We start from the raw sequence: 15,469 nt of genomic DNA on the forward strand, positions 1-15,469 counted from the left end.
ATCATGAAGTGTTCAGGGACATGGAATGGGTTATTATACATTAACAGGAAGAAACAGCCATTGGAAGCTTCTTCTGTAAAGTATATCAAAAACCAACTACAGCTACTGCTAATCTGTCCAGTTTCTCATTATGAAAATTACTTTATTATTACTTCATTTTCATGCACTCTAGTGAGGTTATTATATTAATTATTAGCAAACTTCCACCATCCTCTTATACCTTTGATTAGTTGTTTTTATCTACTGCTTCACAAAAATAAGAATTTTTAACGATTCTGATTCTTGAAGGTGTTATCTACATACTAAAAAGTTTAAACAGAATTGCTGCACCATAAAGAACGTCTTTTGGTCGAAGTATTGGTCAGGTTAGTTAACTTAATAATTTTAGATGTTATTTATAATTTCATTGTTACAGAAGTTTAATTTTAGTGCAAGCAGTATTAGTGTATCTGCTGATATCAGGTACTGTTGCAATGAGGAAATACATAACGACAATCTATTCCAAGAAAATTAAGTTTTATTTTTTGGTTTCTACAAGAATATTAGTATAAAATTACCCACTTCATTGTTCAGATATTCATATGTCATATAATCTCAATTATTGATGCCATAAAGCGGGGTGACTTTGAACACCGAGGCGACTCTGAACAGCAATTTAGCATCTTTTTAAAGTAAATGTTGCCTTCTAGTCTGTAAATATGGAACTAAGGTCAGAGTCATTAAATATCACTAACACCAGAAAATAACATAATTTTCTGGAAATGTAAGTTCCTTCACTAACGCAGAAACATTTGCCTATTATTAGAAACATTCTGAGTTTATAATTTGAAATGAGTTTTTGTGGGCAAGGTTACCAGTGGAATGAACATTTACAGAAAGCATAAAATGTTACATTAATTCTTTGGTGACATAAAAAAATAAAATATGGAGGCTTGTCTTTCAAGGGGTGGCTTTGGACAGTGCCTTCCATATTTTTTGACACATTTTCTCCATGGAGAATATGTTTTACTCAAGCTTCCTTCATAGAAAAGTGTAAAATATTATGTTGGACATGATGAAATTACACTTCTGAGGAAATGGCATTCCAAGGTGGAATCAGATTAAGAATTTTTTTTGTGTGTGTGACCTAATGTTCCCAATGTGTCAGGTTTTGAGAAAGATGACATTTGTAAGATTCTATGTGATTATAAGGTAGATAGAAAGCGAAGGATTCATTTTGAGTTTAAATTTTATGTCTATGATATCTGCTGGAGTAGACACTCTTTCCTGGCAACTTACTTTTTCTGTAGAGTATTTACAGATGCATTTCTTTAAAATTTGATAACTTTTTTTTCATTACTTTTATTAAAGTGATACAGACTGTTTTGAAAAGATATGGTTTTAAATAATTTTTTTACTTTGTAAGTAGCTCAGCACCCATTTCCATTATTAGCAAAATTAAGTCGTAATCACATGAACAGTTTCAAGTGACTAAAAAAGAAAAAAAAAAAAAAAAGAAAAAAAAAATTACTCAATTTTTTAAAAATAAGTTACTTTCAAAACTATATTTATATACAAAATACCATGCTTTTTCATGTAATAGGGGTGTCATTTAACAGTAATTGACAAGACTCCCACAGAATAGGCAAATGTTTCCATGTTCAAAGTGACCCCGACCCAGGAGGTGAAACTGAAAAGTAAAAGTTTTAAAAAAGTAATCTAAGCATGGCGGACAAAAATGTATAATGTGCCCAGAATGAGATTTTCACTCTGCAGTGGAGTGTGCACTGATATGAAACTTCCTGGCAGATTAAAACTGTGTGCCCAACCGAGACTCGAACTCGGGACCTTTGCCTTTCGCGGGCAAGTGCTCTACCGACTGAGCTACCCAAGCTCCCCATGCTACCCTATCCTCTGCTAGCTTCTTCATCTCCCAGTACTTACTGCAACCTACATCCTTCTGAATCTGCTTAGTGTATTCATCTCTTGCTCTCCCTCTACGATTTTTACCCTCCACGCTGCCCTCCAATACTAAATTGGTGATCCCTTGATGCCTCAGAACATGTCCTACCAACCAATCCCTTCTTCTGGTCAAGTTGTGCCACAAACTTCTCTTCTCCCCAATCCTATTCAATACTTCCTCATTAGTTATGTGATCTACCCATCTAATCTTCAGCATTCTTCTGTAGCACCACATTTCGAAAGCTTCTGTTCTCTTCTTGTCCAAACTATTTATCGTCCATGTTTCACTACCATACATGGCTACACTCCATACAAATAATTTCAGAAATGACTTCCTGACACTTAAATCTATACTCGATGTTAACAAATTTCTCTTCTTCAGAAACGCTTTCCTTGCCATTGCCAGTCTACATTTTATAGCCTCTCTACTTCGACCATCATCAGTTATTTTGCTCCCCAAATAGCAAAACTCCTTTACTACTTTAAGTGTCTCATTTCCTAATCTAATTCCCTCAGCATCACCTGACTTAATTCGACTACATTCCATTATCCTCATTTTGCTTTTGTTGATGTTCATCTTATATCCTCCTTTCAAGACACTGTCCATTCCATTCAACTGCTCTTCCAAGTCCTTTGCTGTCTCTGACAGAATTACAATGTCATCGGCGAACCTCAAAGTTTTTATTTCTTCTCCATGGATTTTAATACCTACTCTGAATTTTTCTTTTGTTTCCTTTACTGCTTGCTCAATATACAGATTGAATAACATCGGGGAGAAGCTACAACCCTGTCTCACTCCCTTCCCAACCACTGCTTCATGAAACGTAGGTTTACCTTTCCTTAACCTTTCTTTTACGATAAGTCGTAAGGTCAGTATTGCCTCACGTGTTCCAATATTTCTACAGAATCAAACTGATCTTCCCCGAGGTCAGTTTCTACCAGTTTTTCCATTAGGCTGTAAAGAATTTGTGTTAGTATTTTGCAGCCGTGACTTATTAAACTGATAGTTCGGTAATTTTCACATCTGTCAACACCTGCTTTCTTTGGGATTGGAATTATTATATTCTTCGTGAAGTCTGAGGGTATTTCGCCTGTCTCATACGTCTTGCTCACAAGATGGTAGAGTTTTGTCAGAACTGGCTCTCCCAAGGGCGTCAGTAGTTCTAATGGAACGTTGTCTACTCCCGGGGCCTTTTTTTGACTCAGGTATTTCAGTGGTCTGTCAAACTCTTCACGCAGTATTGTATCTCCCATTTCATCTTCATCTACATCCTCTTCCATTTCCATAATATTGTCCTCAAGTACATCACCCTTGTATAGCCCCTCTATATACTCCTTCAACCTTTCTGCTTTCCCTTCTTTGCCTAGAACTGGGTTTTCATCTGAGCTCTTGATATTCATAGAAGTGGTTCTCTTCTCTCTAAAGGTCTCTTTAATTTTCCTGTAGGCAGTATCTATCTTACCCCTAGTGAGATAAGCCTCTACATCCTTACACTTGCCCTCTAGCCATCTCTGCTTAGCCATTTTGTATTTCCTGTCAATCTCCTTTTTGAGACGTTTGTATTCCTTTTTGCTTACTTCATTTACTGCATTTTTATATTTTCTCCTTTCATCAATTAAATTCAATATTTCTTCTGTTACCCAAGGATTTCTATTGGCCCTCGTCTTTTTACCTACTTGATCCTTTGCTGCCTTTACTACTTCATCCCTCAGAGCTACCCATTCTTCTTCAACTGTATTTCTTTCCCCCATTCCTGTCAATTGTTCCCTTATGCTCTCCCTGAAACTCTGTACAACCTCTAGTTTAGTCGGTATATCCAGGTCCCATCTCCTTAAATTCCCACCTTTTTGCAGTTTCTTCAGTTTCAATCTACAGTTCATAACCAATAGACTGTGGTCAGAGTCCACATCTGCCCCTGGAAATGTCTTACAATTTAAAACCTGGTTCCTAAATCTCTGTCTTACCACTAGATAACCCATCTGAAACATGTCAGTATCTCCAGGCTTCTTCCATGTATACAACCTTCTTTTATGATTCTTGAACCAAGTGTAAGCTATGATTAAGTTATGCTCGGAACAAAGTTCTACCAGACGGCTTCCTCTTCATTTCTTTTCCAATCTATATTCACCTACTATGTTTCCTTCTCTCCCTTTTCCTACTCTCGAATTCCAGTCACCCATCACTATTAAATTTTCGGCTCCCTTCACTACCTGAGTAATTTCTTTTATCTCATAAAACATTTCATCAATTTCTTCTTCATCTGCAGAGCTAGTTGGCATATAAACTTGTACTACTATAGTGAGCATGGGCTTTGTGTCTATCTTGGCCACAATAATGCATTCACTATGCTGTTTGTAGTAGCTTACCCGCACTCCTATTTTTTTATTCATTATTAAAACCTACTCCTGCATTACCCCTATTTGATTTTGTATTTATAACCCTGTATTTGCCTGACCAAAAGTCTTGTTCCTCCTGCCGCCGAACTTCACGAATTCCCACTATATCTAACTTTAACCTATCCATTTCCCTTTTCAAATTTTCTAACCTATCTGCCCGATTAAGAGATCTGACATTCCACGCTCCGATCAGTAGAATGCCAGTTTTCTTTCTCATGATAACGACGTCCTCCTGAGTAGTCCCCACCCGGAGCTCCAAATGGGGGACTATTTTACCTCCGGAACATTTTTTCCAAGAGGACACCATCATCATTTAACCATACAGTAAAGCTGCATGCCCTCGGGAAAAATTACGGCTGTAGTTTCCCCTTGCTTTCAGCCGTTCGCAGTACCAGCTCAGCAAGGCCGTTTTGGTTAGTGCTACAAGGCCAGATCAGTCAATCATCCAGACTGTTGCCCCTGCAAGTACTGAAAAGGCTGCTGCCCCTCTTCAGGAACCACACGTTTGTCTGGTCTCTCAACAGATACCCCTCCATTGTGGTTGTACCTACGGTACGGCCATCTGTATCGCTGAGGCACGCAAGCCTCACCACAAATGCCAAGATCCATGGTTCATGGTTCAATTATTGTAAAATAACTGAGGAACATAGTTCCACAGAGAGCTATCTCATATATGACTAAAACAAGATTTCACCTTATTTTTGTAATGCTATATTTTTGCACAATTTTGTTTTTAGTTCAATAAGCAGGCAATAAATTTAAAATTATCTGTTTTACTTTTTTGAACACAAATTTTATAAATGAATAATTTTAAAACAGTGTCATTTATGCATTTGAAAAGAACTGAAAATATAAATAATGTAATATGTTAAATTTCTGCACTAGTATCATTGGAATCTCCACTGTTTGATGCTGTTATAGTATCATTGAACAAATCATAAACTCATAGGATGAGAGCCCTAATGGATTTCATTGTTTCAGTACAGCAAGATCTCTTCCTTCTAGAAACAAAGATGTTAACTCTGCCACATGTGTAATGCATCTCTTTGATGTTGAATAATTCTACTTTTCCACACTCCCAGCTACAATATGATACTTTTGTAGAATAATGCAGTTAACCCTTTTTTACTGCTGCAACTTTCATGATGTCAAAATATTTCTCACTGTAGTTACATTTATCCTTAAGTATTGCTCTTCAAGCCAGCCTTCTTCATTTTCACAATACTGAACAGCTTAGCAGCAATGTGTGCATGACTCTCTAACAAACTTATACCACTGGATTGTTATTTTTTTGTTAATTGTTAATATTATAATTTTTCTCTACCACACCAGAGTTTCTGTTGCTAGATAAAAAATGTCTCTTGCACAAGAAAATAAAGCTTAATATCATCATATGAACACAAGCACACACAGGTGTAATATGAGAAAAAGCTGTGTTATTTTGTTATGCTATTAAAATAAAAAAACTACCTTTTACTGTATTTTTTGTTTATCTTCTGTGTGGCATGTCAGTATGATGCCAGTTCAGATGGCCCTCTCAGTGTTATCCTTTCCGGCCACATACACACAGCAATTTACATTACGCATACCGTATATGAATGCTAAGATTATTTACCACAGCTGCCTGAGATAAAGGATTTGTGGAGCATCTAACCACAATGACAAGAACAGTGGCAGTGTGCATAAATATTTCATGACATGTACAGTCCTATATATCTACCTGTGGAACCTCTGCAAATGGCCTAACTGTAAAGATTCCTTTGTCTGGATCCTGTCTCTGGATCATGTCTAACCTATACATCTAATAATGGAATCCTCCCAAATGGCCTGACTGTAAAGATTCCTTTCTCTGGGTCCCATCCCTCCTTCACAGTGACCTACACCTTTTCAGATTCCACAAATTCCTGGCCCCCACAAACCTGATACTGCAAAAACATATCTCCATGGCACAGGCATCCCAGAACCACCTTCACTCCCTCTGCAAGATACTGCTACTGTACAATCCCTACTCCACACATCACATCTCTGAAATTGAATTCCTTCCTCTCCAGCACCTGAAGTAGCATTCCAGACACCATCTCCATAAATTATCCAACCTGCTGATATCATATTGCCACCCTGGGGCACCACTATCCAACCCCTATCGTACCCACAGTGTTCCTCCTCATCCACCCCTTATAGCAGCTAAACCCTGCCTCGCTGATCTTTTCAACTTGTCACATCCCCCAAAACTCCCTACCAAACCTTCACCAAATCCAGAGCCAAAACATTCTTGTAACACTGTTGTCAAACTTTCCACCACAACCCTCAGCTCCAAAGAAGTTTCAGCCCTATCCAAAGGCCTTACCTTTAGTCCAACACCCAAATTTCCGTGCTGGATTTAGTAAGACCTACTCTCCTTCTCCCGATCCCTGCAATGGAAGCACTTCTTTGGTGTCAACCCGTCCAACCAAAACCACGCTAATTCCGACACTGAACCCTGTCTCTTCAAGTTTGTACCACCATACAACTGTGTTCCCCCCTCCCACACACACACACACACACACACACCTAACCACATGCTGGCCACCTTCCAGGAATTCCTTACCTCCAGCTTAGCCTCGCCATCCTTTCCCAGGTCCCTTCCTTACAACACCAACCTTTCAGTAGTAGAAAGAACAGCCATACACAACCTCAAAAGAAATCCTGACCTAATCATCCTACCTAGAGAGAGAGTTTCCACCACTGTTGTTATGAATTGCAGTGATTACCTGGCAGAAAGCCTCTGCCAATTGTCTGACTCCTCCACCTACAAACTTTGCCAGAGTGATCCCATCCCAGAAGTCTGACACAAACTCCAATCCTTGCTTAAAGCCTTAGGCCTTAGGCCCTTCCCAGAACATCTCCCCTGAATCCATTCCCCTCCTCACACCTATGACACCCCACACACACACCTTTTACATGCTCCCCAAAATCCACAAACTCTACAATCCTGGATGCCCCATTGTGGATGAGTATTGTGCCCCCACTAAAAGAATCTCAGCATTCATTGACCAACACCTCCAACCAATTGCCCGTAATCTAGCCTCCAGAGTCAAAGATACCAACCACTTCCTTCATCAACTCTCCACCATCCCCACCCCTTTACCTCCTGGACACTATTCATCACTGTTCACAGCACCTCCCTATTCACCAACATCCCTCATGCCCATGGTCTTACAGCCATAGAATACTGCCTTTCCCAACGTCCTTCACACTCCAAACCCACTACCTCATTCCTCCTGCACCTTACTAACTTTATCGTAGCCCACAACTACTTCCCATTTGAAGGGAAAATGCGCAGCACAGCCATGGGCACCCACATGGCACCTTCCTAGGCCAACCTTTCTATGGGTCGTCTAGAGGAGACCTTCCTCGCCTCCCAAAACACCAAATCCCTAGTCTGGTTCAGGTTCATTGATGATATCTTCATGATCTGGACCCAGGGCCAAGACACCCTGTCTTCATTCCTTCACAAGCCCAACACTTCTCTTGTCTGCTTCAGATGGTCCTCCTCAACACAGTGTGCCACCTTTCTAGATGTTGACCTCCTCCTCTCTGATAGTTCCATCTGCACCTCTGTCCACATTAAACCTACCAACCAACAACAGTACCTGCATTTCGACAGTTGCCATCCCTCTCTCTCTCTCCCTCCCTCTCTCTCTCTCTCTCTCTCTCTCTCTCTCTCTCTCTCTCTCTCTCTCTCACACACACACACACACACACACACACACACAATCCGTACCATACAGCCTGGCTACCCAGGGATGGTGTAGCTGCAGTAATAAAAACTCCCTTGCTCAGTATGCTGAGGGTCTCACCAAGACCTTCACAGACAGGCACTATCCCTAAGACCTAGTCGACAAACAGATCGGCCCCAGGGGCTCAGCATTCATTTGCTGGGTATGGGCTTGGTGACCCTGGGGTTCTTGAGCTGGTGACTGGTAAGTGCCACCAGTCTCCTGTCACCATAAGCTCTGGGCATGCTTCAGTGATCACCGTGCAGCGTGGTGATGGAACGTTGTGTGTCTCAGGGAATGGGGATCTTGGCTTGACCGCCCGAAGGTGTGCTGCGTGATGATGAGATGCATGGCTGTTGAGGTGGAACAGTCGTTAGCGGGCAACCTCTGGGGAACCTGCCGCACCTCAGTTGTATAAGGCTTACCTAGGCACGCGGAGCTCTGTCTAGGTGGACTTCTAGTTCCCTAGCTGCTTGTGGGACTGAGATGGAACCCTCAAACTTTTATTCTTCTCCTCCCACTGGAAAGGGTGGCTCGTGTAGCCAGTCCTCCTAATTCCGTTAGTTGTAACGGCCATGATGGCTGACATCCTGGACCTTCCTGCCCCTCCACAGGTCAAGTCTTGTGCACTGCCCAGCGCTGTTACACGCCCTCCCGCTTCTGAGGTTGTGGCTCCAACGCCACCTCAGGCCAAAAAATCGACACCAAAGCCAAAGGCAAAGACTCACCCACTAAAGGAGACTGAAGGTATACAGTCTGCTGATGTTGATGTCATTCTCTCTGACGTACGTCTCTCTTGATTCCTCTTCAGAGGCGATGGAGTTTGATGTCAGACTCGGGCAATCATCTCGCCCCAAAACTGAGCCTCCACTTGTTGTGAGCTCTCCTCCCCGACAGAAAGTCAGGATGAAGGTATTACCACCCTGATAGATGGCTCCCATTATACAATGGAACATGAATGGATTCCGGACACATGTGGAGGAACTGAAACTCCTAGCACATCAACGCCCCCTGTGCTTGTGTTTACAGGAAACACATTTAAAAACATCTAATGCTCCTGTACTAAGGGGCTATACATTATATCAGAAGGATAACCTGACGGAGAAAGGGCCAAAGGCGGAGTCACCGTATTTGTCAATAATGGCCAGCACTCCTCTGCTCTCCCCATGGATACTGACCTGCAAGCTGTTGCAGTTGAAATTCATTCATGCCGGAGGCTTACCATGTGCTCCCTTTATTTACCTCCTCTGGAAGCAGTGGACTTAGAGGCTCTCACAGATCTTATCGAACAACTCCCCCACCCATTTCTCCTCCTGGGTGACATCAATGCCCCTCATGTCCTGTGGGGCTGAACTTCTATTTGCTCTTGGGGTCGAGTTTTGGAGAGCCTCCTGACCTCCTGACATCTCAAGTGTTGTGCATCCTCAACACTGGTACTCCGACTCATTTCTCAGCAGCTAATGGGTCATTCTCAGCCATTGACCTATCTTTCTGCTCTCCAAACCTCACTGACTCTGTTCACTGGGAGGTCATTGATGACCTTCATTCCAGCGATCACTTCCCCATCTGCTTTCATCTCCTGGGTGGTGTATTGCTGGAACAGAAGCCGCCAACATGGACGATTGGCAGGGCTAACTGGCCGCTGTTCAGTCAGTTGGCTATCTTTGAACGCCGTGACACTTGTGATCCATCATGCTGCTGACCTGTCCATACCAAAGTCTTTTGGCCCTCTTAAGCGGCAACATGGCCTGGTGAACAGAAGAGTGCCATTCAGCCATCCAGGACAGGCATGTGGCTCTTTGACGAATTAAATGCCGCCCAACAGCTGTCAATCTCACCACATTTTGAATCGCGAGAGCCAGGGCATGGCGTGTCATTAAAGAAAGCAAAAAAAGGTCATGGCAGGAGTTCCTGGATTCCATCAACCATTCCACTTGTTCCACAAAAGTATGGGAAGCCATCTGGAGGATTTCTGGAACACGCAGCCATTTACCGATTGCAGCAGTACTGAAACAGGGGTGCCTCCAAACAGTGCCCAGAGACATTGCTCAGACACTGGCCGAGCATTTTGCACAAACTACTGCCAAAGCAAGTCAGGATCCTGCATTTTGTCGCTACCATGCAACTGTAGAGAGGGAAAAGTTGGACTTCAGGTCCAATGGTTCTGAGGCCTACAATTCCCCTTTCTCTATGTGGGAGCTCGAATCGGCACTGGCTGAGACTGCTGACACTACACCCGGTCACGACCACATCCGGTATTGCATGCTTCATCATTTACCAGCAACATCCCAGGAAATCCTCCTCAACTGTTTTAATCTAATATGGCAGACAAGTAACGTCCCCAACTCATGGACGGAGGCAATTCTGGTCCCTCTGCTCAAACCAGGAAAGGACTGCACGTCTCCAAGTAGTTATCGTAGCATCGCCCTAACGAGCTGTATAGAAAAGACCCTGGAACGGATGGTTAACAGTCGTCTGGTCTGGCTTTTGGAGGCCAGGCAACTTCTTAGCCGCTCTCAGTGTGGATTCTGCAAATATCGGCCCATGGTCAACAACCTGACCCTCCTAGAGGCGGCTATTCAGCAGGCTTTCCTCCGTCAGCATATTGGCATATTCTTTGATATCAGGAAGGCATATGATACTACTTGGAGACACTGCATTCTTGCACAACTGCATGAATGGGGCTTTCGTGGGCACATCCCCATTTTCATTCGGTCTTTCCTGTCTCAGCGGTTTTTTCGGACCCGAGTTGGTAACACGCTGTCTGATTGATTTGAGCAGGAGAATGGTGTCCCCCAGGGCAGTGTTTTAAGTGTTACCCTCTTTGCAATAGCCATCAACAATATAATGTCTACAGTGAGGAGTACAGTATAGTGCTCCTTATTTGTGGACGACTTTGCTGTTTTCTGTTCCTCCTCCAGTGCTGCAACAGTGAACCATCCGTTGCAACTTACAGTGCAGCAGATAGAGGAGTGGGCTGCAAAAACGGGTTTTCAGTTTTCTGCCAATAAGTGTGTTTGTGTTCATTTTAATCATTCTCGTCAACCTTTTAATTTGCCTGCCTTGCATATGGGGGATACTGTCCTACATTTTAGAGACACAGTGCAGTTTCTGGGCCTAATTTTTGACTCCAGGTTGTCATGGCTGCCACACCTACGAGACTTGAAAGCCAGAACCCTGAAGGCACTGAACATCCTCAAGTGCTTCAGCCACAGGTCTTGGGGAGCGGACAGGGCATGTCTCCTCCAGTTTTATCAGGCTTTTGTGCATTATGGGTGCACAGTGTATGGGTCAGCGAGGCAGTCTTATTTGTGGATCCTTGACACTGCCCACCATGCAGGGATTTGACTTGCCACGGGTGCTTACCAATACCAGCCTCTGTGCTGAGGCTGGGGAACTGCCACTTACCATCTGGTGGCAGCTCCTACGGGTGCGTCAGGCTTGTAAATTTCTTGCAGCTCCAACCTCGCCTGCTCACCATACTGTTGCTCATCCGCCTTTGGACCGTCTTTTTTCCCACTGTCCCCGGGTTACGTTGCTGTTTGGGATCCATGTGCAACATGTGCTAGAGTCACTCAGTGTGGAGTCTGTATGACCCCAAATCCAGGGTTGTAACCGCCTGCTACCCTTGCTACTGGTGAGGCCCAGAGTGATTTTAGATTTGGTGCGGTACAGGAGAAATAGCCCTCCTGCTTCCATTTTTAATCAGGTCTTTTCTGCCGTTTTATCTGAGCTCCATGACCATGCAGCTGTTTTTACAGTTGGGTCTAAGCAGGGTGACTCTGTTGGTCACTCTGTCATCTTTCCATATCATGTCCTCAAGGTCAGACTGCCTCCCGAATTTACCATCTTTGATGCAGAATTATATGCCATCTTGCGGGCACTAGAGCAGATGAGACTTTCTCCCAGTGTTAGATTTCTTGTCTGTTCGGATTCTTTGAGCACCCTTTACTCTCTCCAGCATTTGTACCCAGCAGATAAAGGAACCCAGATTATCCACGACACCCTCCTCCAACTACAGCGACTGGGGAAGCAGGTGTCTTTCTGGTGGGTACCAGGGCACACAGGAATTCTGGGGATTGATAGAGCTGATCGAGCAGCCAAGGAGGAGTGTTGTGACCATCAGGTCTTTCAGTGTGCTATCCCACTGCATGCCCTCACCTCGCTGTTGAGGTATAAAGTCCTGTGTCATTGGGAACATGAGTGGCTAGAAGTGACTGACAACAAGCTCCATGTGATCAAGTCCACAACTCGGCCATGATGTACTTCCTTCCAGCCACGTCAACAGGATGAGGTCATCCTTACTCATCTTTGCATTGGCTACAGCCCTATGATGCATGGATTTTTACTCTGGCGAGAGTACCCTCCAATGTGTGGTGCTTGTGGCGTGCAGATCATGGTGCACCACATTTTATTGGACTCCGTTTTTATTTGCTGACCAGCGGACTGCAGCGGATTTGCAGTCTATTTTATGCAACACTCAAACGAATGTAGTTCGGGTTTTAAAGTTCTGTGAATTGTCCCACATTTTTAACAAGATTTTGGGGAGATATTTTTAATGTGTCAATGGGGTGACTGGCTCACCCAAATTTTTTCGCTGGGCGCCCATAAGTTCCCAAACCACACACACACACATACACACACACACACACACACACACACACACACACACACACACACACACACACACAATTTCCAGTGCCATTTCCCCTCACAACCACAATCCCACCCCCTAAAACTAGCCACAAAGGAGTGTTCCCTTCATCACCCAGTATCACTCGGGACTGGAACAACTGAATCGCATCCTTCTCCAGGGCTTCGATTACCTGTCATCATGCAGTGAAAAGAGGGACATCCTAGTTGAGATACTTTCTGAAGTGGTGTTCTGTTGCTCTCCCAACCTCCACAATAACCTAGTCAATCCCTATGCTACTCCCAATCCCAATGCCAGTTATCTCAAAGAAAACAATCTACTGACACACAGTCAGCATGCGTTTAGGAAATATCAATCTTGTGAGACACAACTTGCTCTTTATTCACAAAAATTAATGAGTGCTATTGACAGAAGATCTCAGATTAATCCCATATCCCCAGATTTCCAAAAGGCTTTTGACACTATTTCTCGTAAGTGAATGCTAATCAAATTGCATGGTTGTGGAGTCTCATCTCAGTTGTAGGACTGTATTTATGATTTCCTGTAAGAAAGGCCACAGTCTGAAGTAATTGATGGAAAATCATTGAATAAAACAGAAATGATATGTGGTGTTTCCCAAGGTAGCATTATATGCCCATGTTCCTAATCCATATAAATGATTTAGGAGACAATATGAGCAGCCTTCTTAGACTGTATGTAGATGATGCTGTCATTTAATGTCTAGTAAAGACATCAAAAGGTAAAAACCAATTGTAAAAAGATTTAGACAACATATCTGTATGGTATAAAAAGCAGCAGTTGACTTTAAATCATAAAGTGTGAGGTAAAAAACGTAGGGAAAGACAGATTGCTTCTTATCATAAAGAAGACATGTCAAGCTGCATACAGGTGCAGTTAAAAGACACTTACATTTAGCTTTCAGCAACAGCCTTAATCAGTAAAAGAAACACACACACACACACACACACACACACACACACACACACACACACACAAAAAAGCAAGCACACGTCATGCACACACAACTGCCAACCCCAGCATGCTGGAGATGCTGGGGCTGGTGGTCATGAGCGCGTGAGGTGTGCTTGCTTTTTGTGTGTGTGTGTGTGTGTGTGTGTGTGTGTGTGTGTGTGTGTGTGTGCCTTTTACTGACGGCTGTGGTCAAAAGCTGTATGTGAGCGCCTTCTAATTGTACCTGTCTGCAGCTTGACATGTCTTCTTTACAGTAAGTAGCAATCTGTCTTTTCCTACATTGTTCATATTCGTAACTGGAGTTTCTATTGTTTGAAGTGTGATGTCATTCACATAAGTACTATACGGAACCTGTTAAATTTCAGTTACACAATAAATCACACAAATCCAGATGCTGTCACTCTTACAAAATTCCTAGGGATTACAATTACAAACAGCTTAAATTGGAACAATCACAAAGAAAATGTCATGGGGGAAGTAAGCCAAAGACTTTTTTTAGTGGCAGATCACTTAGAAGATGCAACAGATCTACTAAGCAGACAGCCTACAGTGTGCTTGCTCATCCACTTCAGGAATGTTGCTACATGGTACAGGTCCTTATCACATAGGACTGATGAAGGACATTGATGAAGTTCAAAGAAGGGCGCCTATTTTTGTATTATTGCAAAATAAGGGAGAGAATGCCATGGATTTGATATGCGAGTTGGGGTGGCAGTCATTAAAACAAAGGCATTTTTTGTTGTGGTGCAATCTTTTCACAAAATTTAAAACACCAATTTTCTCCTCCAAATTTTGTTGACACCCACATACATTGGGGGGAATAATCATTGCAATAAAATAAGAAACATAGCAGCTGTCACTGAAAGATTTAGGTGTTTGTCTTTCCCGCATGCTGTTTGAGAGAGGACTAGCAAAAAAATAGTCTGAAGGTGCCAGAGTGAATTTTCACTCTGCAGGAGTGTGTGGGCTGATATGAAACTGTGAGCCAGACCAGAACATGAAATGGGACTTTTGCCTTTCTCAGGCAGCCACTCTATCAGCTGAGCTACCCGAGCACGACTCACAACTCATTCTCACTGTGTTACTTCTGCCAGCACCTAATCTCCTACCTGTCAAACTTCACACAAGTGAAGTATTCTTCTAACAAAGCCATTTTTTCTTGATTTTCTCTGTCAGGAATCTATTTGTGAGGTCATCCATTACTTTTCCCTAGAAAATCCTTTGCAAAAATCAGAACTGACATCCAGCAAATTGTTAGAAAATATTCTGGTTGTTAACAGAATTTGTAACTCAGTAGCAATACACCCTGATCAACATGCGTGTATTGAGATTACATGTACATCTTGAATTTATTTCTAGCTGTCTTGTATTATGGGAAGTACCAATTAGAAAAGAATTATTCAATTAATTGACTGAATAATTCAGTCAAAAGTTTTCCATGAAGCATTCTACATCTCCCCCAGTGTCCTGAGTGAATTTTAAAAATATAATTAAAATTTCAGTCCAGTTAAGTTATAAGATTTTCCTATCTCTGGTGTAAAAAACAAGTACCAAAATATTAACATACCTTTGGATCACTAGACAACTGTTGTGGTGAGTCAAGCTTTTCATCTTGCTTCTCCTTTGCAGCTGATTGAACCTGGTTTCTGGACCACTTCAGACAACAAACAAAAGGTGTTAGTCGATTATTGTAAAACAACTGGTGAAATCAACTCAGTAAGTCTTCAACATGAGAAACAATAAATAT

General features: G+C 42.5%; 1 protein-coding gene across 1 annotated transcript in view; it reads right to left on the reverse strand.

Moving 5' to 3' along the window:
- Positions 1 to 15,469, reverse strand: part of LOC126176762 (uncharacterized) — a 212,106-nt gene that overhangs the window by 149,127 nt on the left and 47,510 nt on the right. The window contains exon 2 of the mRNA XM_049923930.1: positions 15,290 to 15,376. Coding sequence (XP_049779887.1) covers positions 15,290 to 15,376 — 87 coding nt within the window. The remainder of the gene's footprint in view (positions 1 to 15,289; positions 15,377 to 15,469) is intronic.

This window comes from Schistocerca cancellata, chromosome 3 (genome assembly GCF_023864275.1).
Source record: "Schistocerca cancellata isolate TAMUIC-IGC-003103 chromosome 3, iqSchCanc2.1, whole genome shotgun sequence".
NCBI lineage: Eukaryota > Metazoa > Arthropoda > Insecta > Orthoptera > Acrididae > Schistocerca > Schistocerca cancellata.